This window comes from Rhinolophus sinicus, chromosome 16 (assembly GCF_057876585.1).
Source record: "Rhinolophus sinicus isolate RSI-liver-muscle chromosome 16, RSI-T2T, whole genome shotgun sequence".
Lineage (NCBI taxonomy): Eukaryota > Metazoa > Chordata > Mammalia > Chiroptera > Rhinolophidae > Rhinolophus > Rhinolophus sinicus.
The window spans coordinates 19,223,338-19,248,004 of NC_142516.1; the positions used below are offsets into that span (position 1 = coordinate 19,223,338).

The 24,667-nt window shown below is 36.1% G+C and overlaps 1 protein-coding gene across 5 annotated transcripts in view; it reads right to left on the reverse strand.

Annotated features, from left to right (window-relative positions):
• Positions 1-24,667, reverse strand: part of KIAA1958 (KIAA1958 ortholog) — a 135,817-nt gene that overhangs the window by 34,574 nt on the left and 76,576 nt on the right. For 3 of the 5 annotated variants that reach the window (XM_074330835.2, XM_074330836.2, XM_088792905.1), the window contains one exon: positions 8,391-9,386. The exons of 1 other annotated variant lie outside the window; for it this stretch is intronic. In XM_074330835.2, coding sequence (XP_074186936.1) covers positions 8,391-9,386 — 996 coding nt within the window. Of the gene's footprint in view, positions 1-8,336; positions 9,387-24,667 lie in introns of all 5 variants that reach the window. One more of the 5 variants, XM_088792906.1, reaches the window with a different exon arrangement.

Below are 24,667 nucleotides of genomic sequence, written 5' to 3' on the forward strand. Positions count from 1 at the left end.
TTTACAAGTAGTTTAGTAGAATTCATCCACTGAAATAATTTTCTATTTACTTTCAGAGTTTGTTTGGAATTGTTGTGGCAAAATAGAAATACTAGGAACCAAACTAAAGACAGGTGGGAATGAAAAAATTTTGATGGTCATGAAGCAACCAAATATGTTAAATAACTCCATGCAAATGCTGAATCTAAAATTTAATATTTGGGAACTGAGGTTTCCATGGTCCCATATATACATAATTTAAAAACAAAATATTCTTATTAAACGTAATTCAAACATTAAGCCATGATAATGAACAGAAATAATGTATGCATCTCATAGCCCTGTTATTTCATTATTCAACCTAAAAATATCCAGATTACGGGAAATTATGCTGCTACATTGTCATTCTATTGGATTTCTCTGTAAGGCGCTCAAGTTTCAGGAAAAAAATATTTAAAGTGGTGGTGGGGGATCAGAAATCTTGCTTTCTCTTTTTGCAAATGTTTCCCTTTCTAAGAGTTGGGGATAGTATACAAGAAAAGTTACCTGGAATTATCTATAGGAAACAAGATTTTGAAGTTGGCACCACTTGACAACTACAATATTTCCTTCTGTAGAGACCACTAAGTGCTGGCTCAAAATATTAAACAAGTACATACTTCCACAAGTAACACAAAATGTTGACTGGCACAGCCTCTGAGCAGTTTTTCAGTTTAACTACAATAAGTGATAGCAGCAATGGTTAACAATTCCACATAAACACCACAAACACACATATGAAAGAGTACCCTACAACAACATGCAAAACCTCAACAATGACGTCACTGAATATGACACAATGCATAGAAATTGTAATGGTTTTTGGCAAGATTTTTTTTTGTAACAAATACTTTATAAAACGAAAGTTATTTTGTTATAAATGCTATTTAAAAAGTTGTTATATAGTGGACTGTAGATATAAAAGTTTAGATAAAGTTAATCTGAGTGGATTAATACTAAAATGGACTTGCTACTTTATCTAGTATAAATAAGTTAATTTCTAGTGGAAGTATACTAAGGTATCTGATTTACAAAATGTAAGAACTACACAAAGTAAACAGGCATAAAAGTCACTTCAATACAGTATGCACAATTACTGTTAGAATTCTATATTGCTGATGTCTTCCTAATTCTACCTACCACAAATAAATGAATGCCAAATATTTTCAAAGCTCTTTGAAATGTATAATGGTAAAAATACTAATTCCTGTGTAATTCTAATTCCAAAGAACATCAGAAGTCTAGTAAAATTCAACGTTGCATTCAAGACAAAATTTCATTGTACCTTTTTCACATAAGAAAATTTCATTTTTTTCTTCAACTATGATTTAGTAAGTGTAATTTATAATGTAAAAATTTGTAAAACTTTTCTATTTATGCTTGAATTCATTTTTTAGAAGAGCAAGCAGGATAATATGAGAATTTACAAATATTTTGTATTTCTGTATCTTCCTCCTGTAGGTCTCTTTCATAATTCCCATTTTCTTTCCCCTTCCTATTTCTCAATAAATTCACTACAGAAGAATTCTAATTATGTTGATAGAAATTTGATCATTTTGATTGAAGAGAAGTCATCTTCAAGATGACTTTTTAAACTTTACATAGACTAAAAAAGGATACAGACTGCATTCAAAACCAATAGCATAGATGCTTTGTGGTTGGATAGTCAAATGAATACCAAATTTTTTTAGTTACATTTTAGTTTAAAATCTCTAACTGCAATTCCTATACTTGAAAACTGTAGTTTGTTTCCCCTCCAAAAATGAAAACTAAATATAAATGGGTGAGGCTAAAAGATGTTTGTTAAAATAAAAAGGTGAACGATTACATTTAAAGATTATCCCATCAAATTTCAAAAGAAGTTGCTAAAATCAAGATACAACACTACACAATGAGAAGTGAAAATTCACATGCAAAAAAAAAAAAGCCTATTTGAATACTGGCAGCTTGAATCTACTCCTAATAGAAACTTGATTGAGGAATTAACATTTAAAAAATTTTTGAAAACAAGGATATCCTCTCTAACTCAGGAGAAAGGTAGGGTTGTTTTTCCTCCCTAAGCTCTATTTATGGACTGGAAGTCAAGATGCCTGGATTCTAGTCTTGGCTCTGACTCTGACAGGAGCACGCACCTGGGCATTCATCTAATCTCTTTGGCGCTGTTCCCCTCTCCTGTACATTAGACGCTTCCAATCCTATTTTACAGCCCAGTACACCTGCGTCATAGAGGCAAGAGCTCAATCAGTCTAGCGAGTCTCAAAGTAGGAAGGTAAGGGAACGTGAGAGTCCTGGGAAAACTGTTTCACAATACTTCGTTCCCTTTGCAATCTCCGTTTCCTTGACCTCCAGGCCCACTCCCCTTAAGAGGATATGGTGACTCCTATTCTTCACAGCACTGGAAATCACTAGGCTAGATGATTTCTTGGGTCCTTTTGAGGTCCAACCTCTATGATTATAATTCAACAAAGATAATGGTTTATATTAATGCTCTGACCTCATTAATATTCTGATCAAATTAGTATTCGAACCTTATCAATACTTAGTCTAATTCCACTAGGTCATGATTTACATAAAAACTCAATTTAAATGTATTAAAATGCTATCTTTTTAATAATAATGCAATCTTCGGTATTGTATCAGGTCTTTCTCTCAGTTTTGGTAGGCCCTGTTGGTCAATTTACAAAGAGGATGGACCACAAGAAAACTGTTTTCTCTGTTTAGAAAAGTGAAATCAGTGTAGTTGGCAGTTTACCAATAGCATCCCCCTCTTTTCTGTTTTTATATCATTAGAAATACAGAACCACCACCAAGATGACAGACGCAGTGTATTTCTTTATCTCAGTTATATTCTATGGCAAGGATCTCTTAAAATCATCCCAGCTTCATTACTTTGCCTTATCAAAGGCTATGCATTCATATCATCTCAGCCAGCTCCGAGTGGGGAGGAGAGGCAATGCTTGAACACCATGCATTAAGAAAAAAACATAAAAACAATGGAGGCTGCCCTTGCTATGGTGTGTTTCTTTGTAACTATCTGCACCACACCGTATGATGGATATGCAGAGATCTGTCTTGCATAATTAAGAAAAATACACTGAAAGTGATCCGGAACTTAATTCTTTAGTATTTATAACTATTTTTTTCATGAATGAACATTAAAAAATTACCTTACTGCAATAAATTATCATGTACTCCCCTTGATATTTTTTCCTCTAGGTTTAGAAGTTTATTTCCTTTATTACATGGGAGGGAGTTTTTATTTATAGTCGCTAAGTGTTACAGCTTTATTTTGTCTACAGAAATAAAAGATCAAAATACGTCTTTCCTATAACAAAAAAAAGTCAGAAAAAGGCTGAGTAAAATCAGAAGCCTTTGTCTCTAATACGTATATTAAACTGCAGAGATAGTCAAACTAGAAACAAATCTGAATGGTTTCACAATCAATCTCTAATTCTGAGAATCATAAGGACAGTATTTCTCCCAAAAAACTTTGTTGTAAATAATCATAACTGATTAAAACAAATTAAGAACAATATTTTTCTTAATTTTGTTAACTTGCTGGCACCACATTTATAGGCAAGACCAAACTCCCTGACAGACTGGCAACCAGTATACAGTATCTGGTGAATGGCAGTATCACTTTTGGGCTTATGAGGGGTGTTTTCTCTGCCTAGAACCTCCCCCTTCCCTGTCTGAATTGAATGGAACACTCTTGAAACGGGGTAAAAACAAATGCCAATCATTTTTAAATATGTAATTACATGTACATACACACTCATTATGTAAAACACACTCATCTCCACAACAAAGTTAATGTCCTTTAAAGAGTGACACAAATTTTTCTTCTCTACTCATGTCTGGGGGGAAACAAACTCTGCTGACTGTCCTATCTCAAAATAAGTACAGTAATGGGGCCTCAACAATGTGCCACCAAACATGACAGGTGATGGCACTGCTCTCAATCAATTCGGAGTTGAATGAATATTGATGATTTTATCACATCAGGGATTTCATTGATAATTTACCATTTCAGAGGGTCTACAGAAGCACAGCAAATCACTTTGTGAACAAGCAACTACCGCAGAAAACGACAGTGTTTAACAGTATCTGGATCTAGTTTCAGATCCAGATGCTCTTCAGTATTAACTGTGACGGGGGCAACCCACTGACTTCTCTGGATTTCCTCACTCAGAAAAGAGAACTAATGATATCCACCCTCACAGGACTACGGTGAGAATCAAGTGAAACAGCTTACGGAAGCACTTAGTACTACGGTACACTGTAAGAACTCAATAAATGCTAGTCAGTGATGACAATCTGCACATTCTCAAGCACGCACACCTCTGTGAACACAATGGATGGTGCAGAAATGGCTTGGCCTTATTATTGATTTTAAAACAGGCTCTAAGGAAGATTCTCCACAAAATACCCAAAGCAGTATTATGTATTCTATAACAAAACAACATATTCAATGGCTATTGTACAAAGGTTGGGAAACTGAAAAACAGTACTGGCATAGAGTTTTTTGATGGGCTCTTAAAAAATGAAATGAAACTTTTATTACAGTATCTTTTATAAATTTGTTGAGAGCAGGGACTATTTATGTATCTTTGTACCCTCCCCTAGGTGTCTAGACACTAGGTGCTCAAATATTTGTTGACATGACTATAAATTTTCATCTCGGTGAAGTCACTTGATTTATTGACACCTGGGAGCTAAGTCATAGTACATGGATAAGTTAATATGATGAAGTTTTCAGCTAACAATGACCTAACTGAAAAACCAAAGAGACCCAATCTATGGTAGAAACTTTTTAGATTATCCTTTTATAGATCAGGAAATGATTTAACATAGGGAAAAGTGAATTAACTTGGGGAAAACTTAACATCAGGAAAAGCAATTGTAAAATAACAAACATTTTAAATAGTTAATGTGTATTTATGGATCGTATTCAGACCAGCCCTATTAACCAAGGTACCAAATGGAATCTTAAGAATAAGTTCTGTTGGATAAACATCTTGAATATCGCTAACCTTTTCAAATAGTATGGTTTAAAAAAAAAATACCATCTATGGTTTTCAACAGCCAGTCACTCACACGAACCTAGGAGACAGAATTATGCAGCTATGTCAGCCAAACTGACAGATGGGTTTGGCATTGTCCTTATAGACAGTGCAAAACTTCCAGAGTCATGTGAGGGGCACTGGAGAACTTCTTACATGACATTACACAGACTTTAAAGTGTAAACATTGCAAATAAAGTTTTATATAATAGTTTTTGTATGAACTATGTGATTGCATGGAAAGGCAGCACACTATGTTGAACTGAGTATCTGCTGGATTGTTGAATTTTTGCTAAAGCACATGTAAGAGTTTGGCATCTACCACTGCCACAGTAGGGACATAATTGTTTTTTAAAATTATGATAACAAACAGTGGTATATTCTCAGTATTGTTTATACAAAAACACAAAATTTAGAGGTAGTTGCAGATAATTTTTCACAATTTAACTCAAAGAGACTATAATTTGGCTATGCTTCTACCAAACTGTTCTTTAGGAAATAATGTTCCTATTTGGTTTGAGTCATCAATGCAGAATAAATAAATAAAAAAATTCACATTCTCAATTTAACCGTGTTCTTCTAAATGCAACAGGATTAAACAGGAGAGACATTTTAATGTTAGTACCTCAATAAACACAAATAGAAACTTCCTAATACTGTTTTGTCAGGGCAAACTGACTGCCCTTTTCCCTCGTGACAAACTTACTTTGCTGTCAAAAACATACCAAGAAATAAATAAAAAAAGTCAATGCAAAAATGAAACGTACAACCATATTTTTAGTTTTACCGAAACCTTTTTTTAAACATCAGAGGTAACCTATGTAAAAATATCCTTACTTTTAAAAAGTTATTTGACAGTAGGATGTCTTGTGAACTTATAGACCAGTTTTAGAATAAGGACAACAGAAAAGTTTTGTAAAGAGAACCCAGAGAAAGAGACCCCGTGGTTCTAAATGAACGGCAGAGGGGGGACTAGGAGACACAGTGTGCCACCGTGAGAGAGAACTCAGCATTCCTTTTAATCGGATAGCCTAGAGAGATGGGAAGACACTGTGTCCCCATATCTGGCTCAAATCGCTAGAAACTAATTACGAGTTCAAACTAAGAAAGGTAAATACAAAAAACTCTGGAGTCAGATGACAGAAAGTACCATTTCCTCAGCTATAATCTCAATGATTTGTCTTGATCTCAACGTAAAACGGAGATAACCTTCCATTCAAAGTTGTTGAAAGGATTAAAGACAATGCATCTAGAAGTAAATATGTATGTAACTGAAATATCTTAAGAAATATTTACAAGAAAGTTAACAGTGGTTATTTTTGGCTAGCAGATTTACGAGTATGTATTTTGTTTTCTTTAAGCTTATCTGTATTTCCTAATTTGCCTACAATTAGTAACTTTCTTATATAAGTGACGCATGTAAGTCACTTAGCACAGTGCTAGCACACATATTGGCCCCCAAATGGTACTTATCATCATCAATACAAAAAGCAAAGCAAGGTATCTTCCGACCTTTCTTCTTGTTTCTGGATGCCTCCCTATGGAGGAAAAGTCATGCAATGAAGTTGACTCCACCACACAAAGTCCACAACAGACTTCCCACTCCTGAGCCAAAGGAAGGGTCACAGCTCAGAGGAACTGGGCTTTAGGAGCTGTGACTTAGTCGTGGGAAGAGCTGCACACCCATGGGAAAGCTCAGCTAATGTGATGACTCAGCAAATCAAAATGAAATCTCTCCTGGCCGTACAATAAATTAATACATAAAATACCACCTACCTTCCTAGCTAATGCGAATTATGAGGTTGCCTTGAAGAACAAATACTCCCAACAGAATGCCCAGATTCAACAAAGCAATTAAGATTTGGATTTGTTTATGTTAATGATCATACAGGATGTGAACCTTGCTCAGCTTTACTGTGGTCCTAATGTCTAAATTTATTTTATTTTTGAAGTATCTTAACTAATAATTCACCACAGCCTTCAAGACTTGAAAATAAACACCTTGGAAAAACCACCACAAAGAGTTTTTTAACCAAAATTATTATTATTATAATTGCAGGATATTGCAGATAAATGCATTTATATTTACTTTAAAAGAAACTTGGCACATTTTCAAGAATGCTTTGAATTCAGCTAAATCTGGTAACAAAATGTTGTTACCTAAAATGAGTGTCAATATTCCTTTGATCTCAACTACAGTCAAGTAATCCCCTAGGGAAAAGATACTGATATTTAATCCTTATAAATAAATAATTCAAGGGGGGGATCTGAGCTTTGAAGATGATGAGTTTTTTTGTTGTCTTAACTAGTGCTTCTAAATCTTTTAGTAAGACTTTCCCATTTTCTACCTTCTCTTTATGCTTGATATACAATCTAATGCTTGGGAACATTTTCAAAGCTTTGGTAGTTTTAAATTTCTTGTAAATCTGATAATCAAATTTCATTTACACTGATTTCTTAGGGAACAAAACAATTCTACCCAGGTTCAAGCACAAAAGTAAAATCGAGCTATATAACAGTCTTTTTTAAAAAAAAAAAACACCACAATTATGCAATTGGACTTTGCATATTATTTAAAAACTATGTATGTTCCAAAAAGAATGACAGCTTTATTCCCTCCTACCTCATTTCCTCCAAAAAGAAAAAATGTTAGGTAAACATCCAGATTTTCACACATTGCAAAAAAATGAGGCACAGGGGCTAAAGTTCTAACTAAGAAGAAAAAAAAAGTATATAAATAATTTGATATCGAGCTTATATCAACACTTTCATATTCTGGATATGAATAAATACAATTTTGTAAAAGCAGTAAAGTTAGTGTTATCTTCTCCTGGTTCATAAAGAATTTTAAAAATTAAAAAAATAAAGCCATTTATTAAGAAGACTCAAAATGAGAGGTGGGTGGGAAGGAGTTGAGGACACAAGCATCTAGGATGACTCTCAGTTTCCATTTTGAGTTTTTCCAGAAACGGAATTCTTTCTCTATTTTGTGTTGCCTGAGAAACACTATGGTTTTGTCAAGTCTGTAACAATAATTACATTTAATCACCCACAAGTACATTTGTTTTAAGCCTATAAATACTATGCTAGTAATACTAAACTATCTCCCTTGGCTTATTTGTAAAAAGAAAAATATATTATATATTTATACTTTTATAAAGTTACCACTGAGGGCAGAGGAAAGGGAACGAGAAGCAGTGTATAATCACAGTTCCTCTGGACACAGTAACCACACTGGGGTCGCGCTCAAGCCACCTGGTCAAGCAGTGTCTGAGGAAGAGTCATAGGAGGCGGAGACGATGAAATTACCACTGTTGGAGTGCCCAGCCACCGACTGGGCGGCCTGCTGGCTCAGATTGTTACAGATCAGCACAAGCTGGTTGCTCTGGGCCTCGGACAAGGTGCTGCAGCTCTGATACACACTGAAGTTGGTTTTCCTGCCAGGGATGTTGCCCTTCTCACACATGGTCTTCACCATCTTGGCCAGCTTGTTCTTGCCGAGGGCCTGGCAGTTGTACCAATGCAGAGCTGCCAAGTTCACAACTGGCTTGATGGACAAGTAGAAAGGGGCATCCTCGTAGCGCATGGCAGGAGGCCTCCGCTGGGCATACTCCTTATAGTCCTGGACGGGGCACGTCTGTGGGGCATGCTGGGTGGCATATACACGGGAGTCCGTCCCCCCTCTCTTGGTTTTAGCATTCAGGTCACCGGTGTCTTGACCCATCCACTCTAAGTACTCCAGCCCCGTTTCTGTTATCCGGAGCCGGATATCACCCCACTTCAAGGTAGATCCATGGAAGCCTGTGCAGTGCCCAAAAGCTTTTGTGTTGTTGAGCCAGACGAGGTTGAGCAGACCCTCAGGATTGTATCGGCTTAGCAGTCCCCTTTTCCGCAGAATGAGCTCATCAGCAAAGGTGAGCTTCATGGACTTGTGTGGCTTATTTCCTTTACCTTTGCAGCGGAGTTCAATTTGCTTCTGTTTCAGGGCCTCTTGGGAACACTTGAATTCCTTATCCCTGGTGATACTATAGCCATACCTGTGTTCTTTCAGGTACCGTTCCAGTCCACACTGGTAATTGGCCAAGCTGTTGGGTTCATATTCGGACCCATCCTTCTGCCTGGCATCCACAAAGAAAGAGGCAAGATAGGCATCCAACTCCTTACAAGGGATGACATAGATCTCTCTTGTTTCAGAAGGATACTTGGAGATGAGGAACTCGCGGAAATTGCGGAGCGCGGTCTGCGTGCTCCGGATGGTTTTCTCATTCTGCTCCCTGCTGAGCTCAGCTGCTCTTTCATCCTGGTCTGCAACAAATTGGGGAGGGGAGGGATAGAGAGGGTGTTGATGAGTTCAGACAATGCACTTTCTACTCTGAAATAAAGTTTCCTTTCATAATGAAAAGGGAGAGAAGAAATCAATTTTATAGAGAGCACTAATAAATGTTATTTACATACCTGTTGCATTATAATAGCAAACTTCAGTTTCACAAATGATGTACTAGACAAGAGTAGGGCCCATTGCAATCAAAATGAGCTTCTTGAGTCACTGGCACAGTTTAGTGCATGAAGGTTTGTGGAAAGAGTGAGATTAGAAGCAGCCTTCGTTTTAGGAAAAATGTGAGACAGAAACGTGCTATTTATCCTAGTGCAGTGTGCAAGGGCCTCGTTAGAGCTGATACATTCATTTTGAATCACTTCATTTGTGAAACCAGAGGTTGTACTGGTTCCATTTTATTGAATTAAAATATTCAAATTTGTTATTTAGCACACATCACTAGAGATCTATATTTAAAAATTACTAAACATATCATTTACAGTAGTTAATTCAAAACTTATTCTACAGGAATTCAGGTAAGCACAGTTTATAAATATTCTGTATGTTACTGCAGGGCAGCTTGTAATAAGTGATAAAAATATTTGGCACTTTGGAAAGTAATAAGGATAAAACTTCACAGCTATAAAGACAAGATAATGGAATTTGAATTAGGCTATTATAATCAAGATGTAAGGAAGGGAGTGTGTCTCCTGGAAAGATCGTCTTATTTTATTAATGTATTATTTATATACTCTGCCACCAAGGACTGAACGTGGCTCTTCCCATTATGGTTCATCCATGATTAAGTAATGTTGCTCTGGAGTAGGGGTTTTCATACTTGAGTGTGATTCAGAGTCATTCAGGATGCTCGATCAAAATCGGATTCCATGGTGGCAGGCCTAGGAATCTGCATTTTTACTAGCACCTCCATAGTCATGATGAGGTTTGAAAGACCACATTTTGAGAAACCATGTTCTAGTGCTTACGTCTTATGAAGAAAACCCTATTCTATTTTACTCAATTATTTTTACAATGATTAAGCTCAATGATCATTTAAATGGTTTCCTTTCCGTAATATGTAATTTATATTTGGAATTTTAACATTAACATTTTGTCAAAATCATCACTATTATGTCAGATATGGTCTGGATGAAACTCAAAAAAGAAATCCTACAAATAAAATTACACAACAGAAAACCAGGCTATCCTATTGATTGTTGAGAGGCAAACATTGAGGTTAATTTAAAACAACATAAAAATGTAATTTCTGATCCTAAGGTACAAGGTAAAATATTCTGTTTATCCTAATTATCTTATTTAGGAAAACTTTAATTTGCAAGGTTGCTCAGTAGAAGTAATTATTTGTAATAACCACATACAACAAAAATAAAATTTCTAATAAACTCAATTTTATTCACAAAACACACTACTTTTTTGTTATTACTGTACACATTTATGAATGACCGTGTTGTTTTAAAATAACAATTCTAAGGTATAATTGCCAAAATCCTCATAACTTATAAAATGAAATCAACTAAAATTCACTAGCAAATTAGGTATGTTATAGGTACATTTTTGAGATCGTATTTCCAAAATTCAAATATACTCAAGTATATTTTATGCTTCATTAGACTTAACTGTCAGTTATGCTATTTTCTCCCAGTTCGAACTGTTTATATATCAACAATAAAGATGTGTACAGAAAGATTGTATCTTACCATCAAAAAGATGGAAGCCACAGGTTATACGTAACCTTTATCTTGCTGGCTTCGTTGAATGTTTATATGTAAAGCCAAAGGGGCCAACACATCCGTTTACTTTGGCTACTTGTTCAAATATCTATCACAGGGTCTTCAAACTTCAAAGACTTTCTAAGAAATAAACATTCATAGACAACTTTAGGGGAAAATTTTCCAGTTCCTCAACTTTCACATGGAATCTTTTCTAAAATTTATTTGTCTAAAGTGAATGAAGACTGAGTATGCACATGTTGTCATCTCAAATCTACCACGGTACATACTCTGGGGTGTAAAACACTAAAGAAACAAAGAAAATTTACAAATTGGTGATTAAGTCCATGTTTTTTGTCCTTCTCTGACTTATACATATTCTAATATAGGTGAAATCTGCCATGAGAAATAGGGTAATTATGCCTGAATTGGGGTGTTCTGAATTCAGGACTTCTGAAAGGGTTAGTGAGGTACATGGATTCTTTTAATTGGAATTGGAATATTCTGCAGGACTACCAAACTGTTAAAATTTTATTCAACTCTTAAAATTCAGATTCAGTGTCCTTTTATTTAAAAGATGCTTAACAACTATTATAAAATCATATGAAATATTGATTCTAGTTACAGTCTATCCTCATCTTCATTTTATATAATATTCAATATTTTCTACCTCTTTTTTACAAAAATAAATGAATTGAAACTTATGTTGAAAACCTTTGTTTATCAATTTAAAAATGAGTGCATAGTATACAACTTTTTAAAGTACTTTTACGGGATATGTAGGTAAGAGTTGAAGTCTGTTGGATTTAATTAAGCAGTATTAGTAAGTATACCACAAGCAGAAAGTATGAGTGACCTTGGTTCTTTGAATGAATGGTCACTTATTTTTTGTATCATCCACAAGAGCCATAATATTTATGACTTTGATTTACTCTAAGCTTCTCAAAAGGAGAAGCCATCCTTTAAAACCTAATACAGGTATCCTTCCCGCTTTTCAAAAGTTTGCATCATGCCACTTTGCTCTTAAGAAACACCTACATTAGTACTACCTGTTTTCACCAACCGAAAAAAATTTGAAGAGGATTTTCGCTTTTACGAAAAAAGGCAAAAAGTAAAACTAGCATTCAGTGTTTGTTGTGCAGTGCGCCATTACAGCAGCAGTGCGACCCCGGGCAGCGAGAGGGGCCCCGCCCAGCTCCTTCCAGGGAACTACACTGGGCATCTCAGCATCAGGCTGCCATAGCTGTAAACTGTCTGAGCATCTGGGCTTCATCTCCATTTGCTTTGTGCACCCATTAGCAACACGTAACCTAAGGCATCAGAAAAGCCTGAGCGAACTTGTAAGGGGCTTATGATTAGCGTAAAACTGGACATAATCAAGCATTTCAATCGTGGGGAACAAAATAAAGACATATTAAGGTAATGGTAATTGCTTCTTTACGCCTTTTTGGTTTATGAAAGGTTTCATAGGAATACTCTACTTTCTGAAAGTGGGGGAAACACGTACAATGAAATGAACCTTCAACAAATATAGCCAAAAAATAGAAAGGTTTTTAGGTTACTGATTTCCGGAGATCTGCAACCTGGAGAGGGAAGAGCCTCAGCACTGGCTCAGGAACTCTTACCAAGACCCTGAGTAAACTTTTTACACAGACAGCTTTTCTGTACTTATTTACATAGTCTTCATGGCCCATTAATCCAATCATTTCCTCCATTGTTAGGAGATGGCATGGAAAAACATGTAATTAGTGCAGTATTAGTGCAGTTCTCACTTAATTTGAGATTTATGTTGGATTTAAATTCAGATCCATTTACTTCTATTGCTGTAGCACTCAATTTAACAAAAAATATACTTAGCTATCACATCCCTTTTATGATTTTATTAAAGCAATACATGTGAAGCAATAAGACACATTTCTTGATGTTTAACTTATTATTTTCATTTAAGAAGGGTATTTTGTCTTTTCACTTGATAAGAGAAATGATGTTCAAATTCTCTTTATAAATCAGTAAATGATAAATCCATGAGCTTATTAAATAAAAATGTATTTTAAATTTGAAAAGTAAAAAAAAAAAATCTGGTGAGTAGATTTATATTTATGAGGCAGCAGTTGGAATTAATATTTAATCCACATTTGTGAGTACCCACTATGCCCTCTAGCATTTCAAGCAGGTCTGTGGGGTGTAGTAGTCCAAGGCAAGTCCCCTGATGGGTATGTAGATTCCATCATAGCTGGAAAAGATGACTATCACACAGAAAACTAATTAAAAAGACCATACACAGCTGTGTAATTAGGAATTGCGTTTGTGGCTCAAGGTCCTACAGGAATTCAGAAAGAAAAGAGAGAGATGTCAAATAGAGCTTGAGCTGTATTGGAGGTTTATTCCTTGGGGGACTAGGGACTCTGGTTAGGTATTAAAGGATGGGTATCATTTGGTTAATCAGAATAGGAGGGTAGGGCATTCCAGGAAAATAACTGCATGAGCCAAGGGAAGAGATGGGAAGGAATGGGGCTTCTTGCTCCTGAGGACTGTAAAGCACTGACCCTGGTTTGGGGGTAGGAGGAGGGTCGGAGTAGGGAATAAAGCTAGATCAGTGGGATAACCACCTGGAGAGTCTTATATAATTACAAATATATACACCAAAGAGAGGAGACTGAATATTCTAAGTGCAAAGAACCTCTAAATGCCAAACATTTGAAGAACCTACTTTTGAAAAAAAATTCAACACCTCAATTCTCCCCCTCTGACATTTTTTACTCCCCTTATGCTGTTATTTTCTTCCTACACTTATCAGCATCTGATATATTACAAATTTACTTGATAACCTTGCTTAGCATCTGTCCCTCCACAGTGGGCTGTGAGCTCCGTAAGAGCCAGGATTTCACTGCTTGATTCCCAGGGTCTGGAAAAGCATTTGAGAATGCAGCATTCGTTAACAAAACTGTTAACTGAATTAACACAAAAGTTGAAAGGAAAGTTAGAGATAACTCTGTGTGTGTAATCACACAATCCACTTTAGGCCAACAATACTGACTACATTTAGAAAGGACTAAAACAAAGGTGAGTGGCATAAAATTAAATTTTGGGACTCACAATCAGTCTCTTACAGACTACTTATCCTTCGTTAAGGATCTTCAGAGGGTCAGGTGTGGACAAGGGCAGGTGATGTATGCAGATGTCTGGAACAATGGTATGACATGATTTAAGAGGCCACTGGAAGCTTTTCCCAGGGCTAATTCCTTAGGAAATAAGGACCTATCAGCTGTCACAGAAATTGCCACAAGACAACATCTTTATCTTACTCTTAGGATAAGGAAAAAAGATAATACTTTAACAAAAGTCCATACTAGAATTATATCGATAAAATCAAGGAATAGTTGCCATCCTCCAATCCCGACCTCCACTTTAAGAGATTATACTGCCATTATGGTGTTGCCCACTAGGTATTTACTTCTTTCATACAAGTATTCATTTGAAAGAACTTTTCTTGTGACTTTTTCTATGTTCAAGGAAAATAATCTCGGTGTTATAAAAATATATATGACCTGGCTGGTCATCTTGGGACACGGGCCAACTTCAATTTTGTCCGGGGTTACAAAAATCGTAACTTGCCAACATTCATATTTCTGTTTTTTGAAAATAGCACTAGTTCCTAACTCCTACAATTTACTGAAAAAGAAAAAAATAGTTAGCTATATTTACTTTAGAAGTGGAAAGCAAATTAAGATAACCTTATAACTACCATAAAATTTATTAAAAAGTCAGTGCCTTCTTTCTCCTTTAAACATCCAACTCCTCACACATTTTGATGCTTTCTCCGAGAACTTAAAAATGCAAGCTATTTTCTAGGATTGTTAACCCTAACTAATTGAAGCCAGACTTGTATGCTATTATAGTTATCTGACCAGCAAATTATTTTTATACTCGGTTAAGCTTTTCTACTAGTGGGAGTAAAACACACTTCAGGAGCCTGAAAATTTAGAACAACTGTACCAGTTAGTCCAGTATGATTTTTGATAGTATTTTTCACTGAAGCAGGAATCACTTAAATAAACATTATTCATCTGCTCCTTTTTCCTGGTTCCATGTTTTGTGATTCTGGAGCATCTGGACAATTTTCTCCTTAACAAAAATTTAGAAATAAAATAGAGCACAAAAAATACCAGTATTATTAAACAAAGTACAGCCAAAAACCTTTCTCTTCCTCATGCATATTCACTGTTGTCATGCGGGATCTCCGGTCCCGCTCCCCACATAAGAACGCAGGATATGGCTAGGCCAAAAAGGAACACCCACGGAGCCATAGATAAGGGAGTCATACCACTACATTCTCGCTGGTGGCTGGGTTGGAGACACAGGGAGCAGGAGCCACACGACCCACAACCTGCTGTTCACTTCTCTTCCAACCAACCCACCAATGTAGCCACGGCAATTATATCAGTGGCCAATGGCTAACCGGTAACAGCTGATGGCCATCTACTACCCGAGCCAGCACCTTTCCCCGTGAGGCCGAGAGCCTGGAAACTGCTCTCTGGGACTCTGTCCCCACAACTGTTATCTCTATACATGAATTAAATCAGGCCAAGGAGCTGTGTGTTTTGGAAGGTGGGGTAAGATATTGCCTGTGTAAAGGAGACCAGGTACTAACCTTGCAGAGAGCCTCACAACATGAATTAGTTTATGGTGAGTAGGGTGCAGGAGTCTGCATTTTAAACAAGTTCTCAGATGATTCTAATACAGGTGTGGTCTACTAGGTCATGCTTTGGGAAACAGTGCCGTACCCCTCTCCCTTTCCCTAGAATGCCTAGAAAATGACTTCTGCACATCAGCCTCAGGCCAAGCCCAGTCTCAGTTACAGCACTTGCCGCCCTGCGGGAATAGCAGACTTTCTGATCTGAAAAATTCTTAATTCCCAGGCAGGACAGTTGCTTCATAAATAAATAAATAATAAGTGTTTAAATGATTTCTGCTTCAGTGAAAAATAGTATCAAAAATCATACTGGTCTAACTGGTATTGTTATTCAACAAAATAATGAGTGAATGAGTTAACGTGGGGACAGAGCCAGGAGAGCAGTTTCTAGGCTCTCGACCTCACGGGGAAAGGTGCTGGCTCGGGTAGTAGATGGCCATCAGCTGTAACCAGTGAGACATTAGCCACTGATATAACTGCCGTGGCTACGCTAGCAAGTGCGGATTGCAGCTATCAGGTAGGGTTGGTTGGCAGGGAAGCATACAGCGGATTGTGGCTAGCAAGTGCAGTTAGCAAACAGATTGCGATTGCGGATTATGTTGATTCTACTTCCTGTGTCTCACCTGGCCGCCCACGAGACGCAGTGCAGGAAGGCTTGTTGGGGTACTGGTGGAAGTTTGCTTTTGTGTCTCGACCAGCCACCAGCGAGAATATAGTGGTATGATCCCCTATCTATGGCTCCATGGCTTTTTGGCCTCACCATTTCCTGCGTTCTTGTGCTGGGAGCGGGACCAGAGTCCCTGCATGACAGTTACATAATTACTTTTCCTCTAAAACCCACTGGATTCAGACTTTTTCTTTTGCAATTTTTCTGAAATTAAGTTCAACACTGTTTCTCTAACTCCCAAAAATATTTTTCAAATCTAATCTTAACTTGGTCCCTTCCAGGGTACCTGACATAGGTAGTGTAGCAAAGGTCAATGACTCCAGCTTTGCCAGTAAGAATGCAGTTCAAACACCAGTCCTGCCATTTAACCAGTTATGTGCATCTGTGTGAGCTCAGCTTCTTCAATTGTAAAGTGGGTAAATAAAATAATAATCGTACCTATCTTTTAAGGATTGTGTGAGGATTGACTAAGATAGGAAAGCAAACCACTTAGTTGGGTGTTGAGAACTCTTTAAACATATCACTGCTTACAAATGTGTTCCAACCCACCAAATCAAAGTCTACTTCACCTGAGTTCCTCCTCTACTGATGCTTTAATTTGTAACAAATACTTGCTAATTCTTCCAAGCTAGATCTATAAAGGTCACCAATGTTAGGTATTCGTGCATAACTGAACATATCCTGTCACAGACATATGTAAACAACTGGAGTTACTATTTACATCTAAAACTTCTCTTAAGAGAACTTCCATTGCACATGACCTAGAAATCCTGTGATTTGACAATCTTATCATGTCACAGTAAGAAGAGACATTAAGTGACTGTATGAATTCAGTACAGTACTAAACAAGGGTGGAATTCTCTCTTCTGAGAATGCTGTTCTGAATTAAGAAACTAAGAGTTTCTCCTCAATTGCTCCCTCTCCTCAAAAAGAGCTATAGCATCCCAGATGTGACTTAACAAGCCTTGCGGTCAGTTCTACAATGTTTCCCCAAAAATAAGACCTAGCCGGACAATCAGCTCTAATGTGTCTTTTGAAACAAAAATTAATATAAGACCCGGTATTATATTATTATATTATCATATTATAGTATATTATATTATATCATATTATATTAGACCTGGTCTTATAGTAAAATAAGACTGGGTCTTACATTAATTTTTGCTCCAAAACACGCATTAGAGCTGATTGTCTGGCTAGGTCTTATTTTCAGGGAAACACGGTAGCTAGGGACAGCTCATTTGCTTAGAAGGGCAAGAATTCAAACAGGCTTCACATGAAAGGAGATGCAACATTCAGTGACAACTAAGAAGACACAAAAAGGCAAAAGTGAAACCAGATGACAGGAGTAAACAAAAACTAGATGAAGCTTCTCAAATCTCAAACTTAATTTCAAGTCACAGAAAAGAAATTAAGCATTCCAAAGGCGAAAGAATAGAACAGGAGAGTAAATATTGTACTACATTAATCACAATAAGAAGCACTTTCATCTTGGCCAAAATATATTTTAAATCAACTTTAGAATGTGGCTGCATTTTCAGGCTTAGCAGCATGAAACCCACATGGCTGTAATTAATGTAATAAATCATGCTGTGGAATTTTCTACAGAATCTGACAGTACTCATTGATATACTGCTTATTAGAGACTGTAGAGATTTCTCCCCCACTTTTTTATTACACTGCCAGAGACACTGAATCAAGAGTGCTTTCTGAAATATCTGTGGCTAGTGTAATACACAAAATATATAGTGAGCTGCTACCATCAGACTTTGATATACAAAACATCATATACAATTTCCAAAAAGAACCTGGTTTTTTACTTCTCATTTTCCTTAAGGCAGTAGTTTAGGATACATGGATTCATTACAGATGTGATATTTACATTTTCTAGTTTCAGTCATGAAGCCACAGTTTTTCACACATGGCTCTCCTTTTCAGTTTATTCTATGATGATTCCATTACTATTTGGCACAGAATACTGTTAAACAGACATTATTCCATCAACCTGTATGTGTTCTTTCATTGTTTTCAACATCTGACTCTGAAGTAAAATTTTACTGAATGTGAAATCATTTTCAAAAGTAAAAATTAGTTCTTGCAGTTCAGGAATCACTCACGACTGCACTTCACATCAGTGAGTTTACATATCCTTAAATATGCTTTGCATAAGTAAGTATTCTAATTTAGAAATGTCTGTAGTTAAAAAAACAGATGGTTAAAGGGTAACTATTTACAAGATTATTTCATGTATATTTCCCCTAATAAAAATTTTATTCATTTTGTCATAAAAGCAATACATGTTTATTACAAAAATTTCCCCCAGATAATAAAAGTAGAAAGAAGAAAGCAAAACTGCCTATAAATCCATCATCCAAAAATAGCCACTGGATACATTTTGGTATATATCTTTCTGATTTAAAATTTTAATAAATTATTACTCTTTAATCACCAAGAGTCTAGTCCATTCCATCTTAACTATACACTTCAGTTTTCTCTTGTGATTTATTTTATTTACCTCTGGAAATTTGCTTTGTCTTATGCTCAAGAGGAAAATAACTGCTAACATAGTAATGCCTGGATAAGTTACTGTTTCTGACATATTCCTTTTGATCACCTGAAATTACAGATTTTAAGACTTCAGTATGAATTTGGCACTGGATTTACAATCTATTAGTGACACAGATTAGCTGAGAAGTCCCCATGTCCACTCTTGCCCCCAGACTGTTCTCCGCACAGCAGCCTGAGTTTTCTCAAAAGAAAGCAGAGGAAATTAAAGTTATCTCTTTTACTTTCTACAAATTTTAATTGCATAGTTGCTTCAACATTCAAGAAAAATATATTCAGCACTTCAACATGGTAGGCATTTAGGCCCATCTGTATATGTCTTCTCAACTGTTAAACATGTCCATCCCCTCCGTGTGGGGGAATCAGACAATAAAAGTAGATGGAGATTGGGACTAGAAAAGGACAAATAAAAACTAGAAGTTTTGGCAATGAAGTTTTTGAAGAAATAAAGAAAACTGAGGAAGAGTTGGTCCAGGTCCTAAAAGACTTTTAAGTGCTAAGAAGGAGGGTGCTGAACTGTATAGCAGAAGCAAACCCATGGCAAGTGAGCCATGGGTTTAATGGTTCAGAGCATGAACATGGGAACCAGACAGCCTAGGTCAGAATCCCAGCTCTCTCACCTTCTTACTGTGTGACCTCTAACAAGTTTGACCATTTGAGCCTTAGTTTCTTCATCCGTAAAATGGAGTTAATTATAGTCCTAACTTCATAGGGCCGTGAGGACTGAGTCCCATAAGTACTTAGTGAAATAATAAGCACTCTATAAGTACTGACTATTTTTATTGCTATTTGCATGCAGTAATCAAGGAGAGCTGACAGTGTATGACCCTGCCTACTGAAGAGGAGTTTGGAAGTCAAATAATCATCACCATTCATTAATAGTTCATCGGTATGTCAGACAGAACTGAGTATTTGAGAAGCACTTTTCATGAGTTTGCCAAAATTCTATGGCTTCAAAGACTGAGAACAAACTCGAACACAATATACCGTGTTTCCCTGAAAATAAGACTTAGCCAGACCATCAGCTCTAATGCGTCTTTTGGAGCAAATATTAATATAAGACCCAGTATTATATTAATTATATTATATATTATATTATATATTATACCCGGTCTTATATTAAAATAAGACCCAATATTATATTATACTATATTGTATTATATTACATTATATTATATTATACCCAGTCTTATATTAATTTTTACTCCAAAGGACGATTTGGCTAGGTTTTATTTTTGGGAAACACGGTATGAGGTAGCATCTGATGGATTTAAGAGATGAAATGCTGTATCACAACAGAAATAGTTATAACAAACTTTTGATTATAAACCATCTCATCCTTTAAATTTACATTCAATTTATAGGACTGCATACCTTAATTAATGAGGATCAAACTGTGAATACATCATTTACTGAAAATTCACAATACCATCAAAAACACAAAGGAATTATTAATCAATTTGAAATAAAAGATGTATGGTACATAAAGCAAAGTAAAACAGATAACATAAAAATGGACATACGCAAAACTCTAATAAATTACCTCCTCCTTTTCTGAGTTAGGCTATTTGTATTCATTAAATTCCATCCAAGAAGTAGCAACCTAATGGATAGAAGGATGCTAATTTCAGTAGATAATAACAAACCATATATTTGAAAAGTTCACTATAAAATAAAAATTCAAGTATTTTTCTATATGGATTAGTTTTCTATTACCCACAACAGGAAAATAAAGTTTTTGTTTTTTTAACAATGAGATAGATGGCTGCTAAATTACTGTACATAGAATAATTTAGCACAGTAATTATAACGTATAAAGGCGCAGAAGAAACCAACACCAGATTCCTGTCCTGTGTTCTTAAACGTGAACAATTAGACTAGGTATCAGGAGAAAACTGGCAGCATTAAGAGATGGATAAAGGGACAGGAAAACTGAAGGAAAAGGTAATTCAAGGACAGAAGATATTAGGTTGGTGCAATTATGCAGTTTTTGCAATTAGTTTTAACCTTTTAAATCGCTATTACTTTTACACCAACCTAATAATTAAAAAAAAACCTAATTAAAATTCTCAAAGAGATTTGAGAAATTATTATAGGTATAATCCTTATAAAATAAACAAATATGAAAGGAAAACTTCAAAGAAATCGTTTTAGAGGAAAGGAATTTTTAGCTATTTAAAGACTCAAAGTTTACTTTCCACTTAACCATTTTTGGGAAGTTATTTGACGGACTCCAGCAAAATAAGGAAAGAGAGACTGAGGGAAACAAAATCTAAGGAACAGTGGATATAATCCAGGGGAAACCTGAGGGTTGGAGGGTTACCTCAGGCTTACATTAAATGGACTCTGTCCAAATTGCAGCAGGAAGACTGAAGACCCAAAATGGTAATTTTGTGGGGACCACACAGAGATGGTAAGGGCACATTGCTATTTTGTCAAGAAATGCTACCAAACAATTTAGGGACACACACACACACACACACACACACACACACACTCCCCCCAAAAGCTAGACTAGTACCATGTTTCATTGATTTTAAAATGCCAAGTCTTCATATTTTAACATCCTTGAAATTTGTCTCACAGTTCCTAGGGATTATAGTTTAATTGGTAGCTTGCTTTTTCTTTCTTCGTGGAACATACAATAATGGTACGTCTTATAATCAAAGACATTTCAGATGCAATGAAATACAGCAATAATAATGCTGGGACATACTTATTGAGGACGTACTCTCTGTACCAGAAATTGCTCTAAGCCCTTTAACACACATTGTCATTTATTCACACAATTGTGAGGAATATTTTTTCAGTGTCCCAGAGTCATCAGGATGGAAAAAAATCCAATCTTAGAACACTAATAGATATGAATAACATTTATACTGTCAAAATAATATAAATGGTGTTATTGGTTTTGAATGTCTAGAGTCAACTTAAGGAGAAAGCTGAAAGACTGAGTTATGGCCACAAAAGAGAATGAAGATACTGACAACCTTGCAAAGTTAAGAATATGGTAAAAAAGGGAGGGGAGATCAGTGAAAGGAAAGATAGAGACACTAATATCTTCACCCTGATGTTGAGAAAACATATTATTTCCTCTTTTTCATTATTGTTAATTTTTCTATTGGTTACTTGTGTATTTTAATCGCATAGCAACCAAATATTAGAAGGGTAATGAAAATGAGTTAAATCTTCATCATTCATAAGCAGTCTGTAATATTTCTGAAATTGATACATCAAGGAAAAAAATCAAGAAACAGATGTATACAATATTGTTCAGCAATATTATTTTATTGATTGCTGCATACACATATTACACATATTGATAAAAGTAAATTTAAAAAGGCAATAAATATTACTGTTTTTGTTTAAGAAAGCAATCCCGTAGTTTTAAGGCAGTATTGAAGAATCAACCTGATACATATCATAACTGAAGTCAATAAACCAACTAAGGTGCATCGATCACTAGATCAGATTTACTTGATTGTAAATCTGATCACTGTTCTCACCTAAAATAAAGCTTAAAATCATCTTGTAGCCATAGAAGTATAATGCATCACTTTGCCATGTTATATAAATACTTATTGTAAGTCTAATACACTCTTGGGAACACAAGCCATTAGTTACATAAATGAGATCTAGATTGAAAATTATTGCTGGGCCTAAAATACAGCGGATCTGCACTCTGCCCTTTCCTGCTGAGACCCAAGATGGTCACGCAGAGCTCAGTGAGTGTGGAGAAGGGGAGGCTGCTGCTTTCTCTGAGGAAAAGAGAAACAGGGATGCCAGGACACTGAAGCTAACTAAGTCTTCAGTGCCCTACACCAACTTGTTTGCTCTGGGTTGTATACGATTTCATCTTTTCAGACCACAAGGAATGGATACCAAGGCTAGAAAATCAAGGTCAAGGCCTTTTCAATCTGAACTGGCTCCCTAGCAGTCTTAGTCAAATCCAAATTCACTGAAGGAAAATTATATTCTGAGGTTTACAGGTATTTGTTAGTCTGCTGTATTTGGGCACATGTTGCATATTTGGAAGTCTCAATTATGTTTAGGTGAACTTCTAAATATGTAAAAATAACAGTTTTTACTTCATTCGTATAATAGAAAAATGTATTTTAAAGAAATAAAGTTAATTGGGAAGATTTTCTTGTGAAATATTAAAACAAATGATAAGGAAGGATGTGCAAGCACTGGAGAAAAAGTGATAAAACTGGTAATTTTTCAAAAAATTATACACTTGTACAATAGAGAGCAATTAGCTTAATTTTCTATTTTTGCCTTTCAGGAAACTAGTAAACAATTACATTTTTAATTCTTAAAGATAGGTCATTGGTTGTCTGCAAAAATATGCAATATTACAATTTTAATAGAACTAGGCTCCTGTTATCTTTAGCAGAGAGAAAGTGTTTCAAATAAATTATGATGTGGAATGGGTTGTCTGTAGCCTCTGCACATTTAATTTCCAGCTAAGAAAGATTCACCTTTCATTTATCATTGTGGCTTAATTATTCATTTAACCATTTTAACCATATATCATCCTAGAAACAGCCTTAATAAATGTATTATCTAAAGGCAATCGGTTTAGTCTTACAAAGTCATTCACAGTTGAACAACAACATCTTGGTTCAGTTTTTCTTTTTTTAATTGGGGATGTTTTGAGAGGGTAAATGTTAGGATGTCTTTCTCCCATTCATGAAGGCAGTATGAGAACAGGGACCATTTTTTTTGCCCTCTGTGTTGCTATACTCCCAGTAGCCAACTTGAACTTTGCAACTGTAGTCTTCCAGTGGATACTTGTTGAGGAATGAATGAATGAATAAATGAATGAATGAATGGTCGTAGCACGCTTCAGAATTATTAACATTGTTTTATCTTATACACAGAGAATTATGACTTAACTGTAGATATCTGTGTCCTGAAGACCTTTCAGCGTTACCTAAAACAGTGCCTTTGGATAGAGAATATGAGGGAGTCAACAGAGATCCCAAGAGGCCAAATACTCAGCGGTCCTCAAGGTCTGTACTTCCTAACTCTCCAAACAATAACCCCGTCTCCTCCTGTCCAGTGCTTTTCTTGTTGCCTCATTTGAGCACTTACCGCCATCTCCTATCTGGATCACTGTAATACCCTATGTCAAAGGCTCGTGTCCCATTCTCTACCTTCCCACTGTTAGCAGTGTGATCTTCTAAGATAATGAACTGTATCCCTCTTCGCCTCATGTAGGACATTTGTGACATCACATGCACAGATGGCGCCGGCCTGACTTTCCAGCAGTAACTCTGACCCCTCCAAAATCTCCTCTCAAGCCACACTGAAATCCTTGTGTATGCCCGTGACCTAACATCTCTGCTCATGTTGTTCCATCAACCGGAAATGCCCGTCCCTGTGTCCCATAAGGCTGATTCAATGGCTCCTCACTTACGTGCCACTGCATTCTATATACCTCTTTGTATCCACTAGGAGTTGGAGTTGTTTTGCCTGCCTCTTGCTCTAAACAAGGAGATTCCGGGGACAGGGAATTTGACATTCATCTCTGTATTTTCACCAGCCCTGCCATACAGTTGATTCTGAAAAAAAAAATTTGATAAATTGAAGTGCAAGTGATGTGTCCAGATG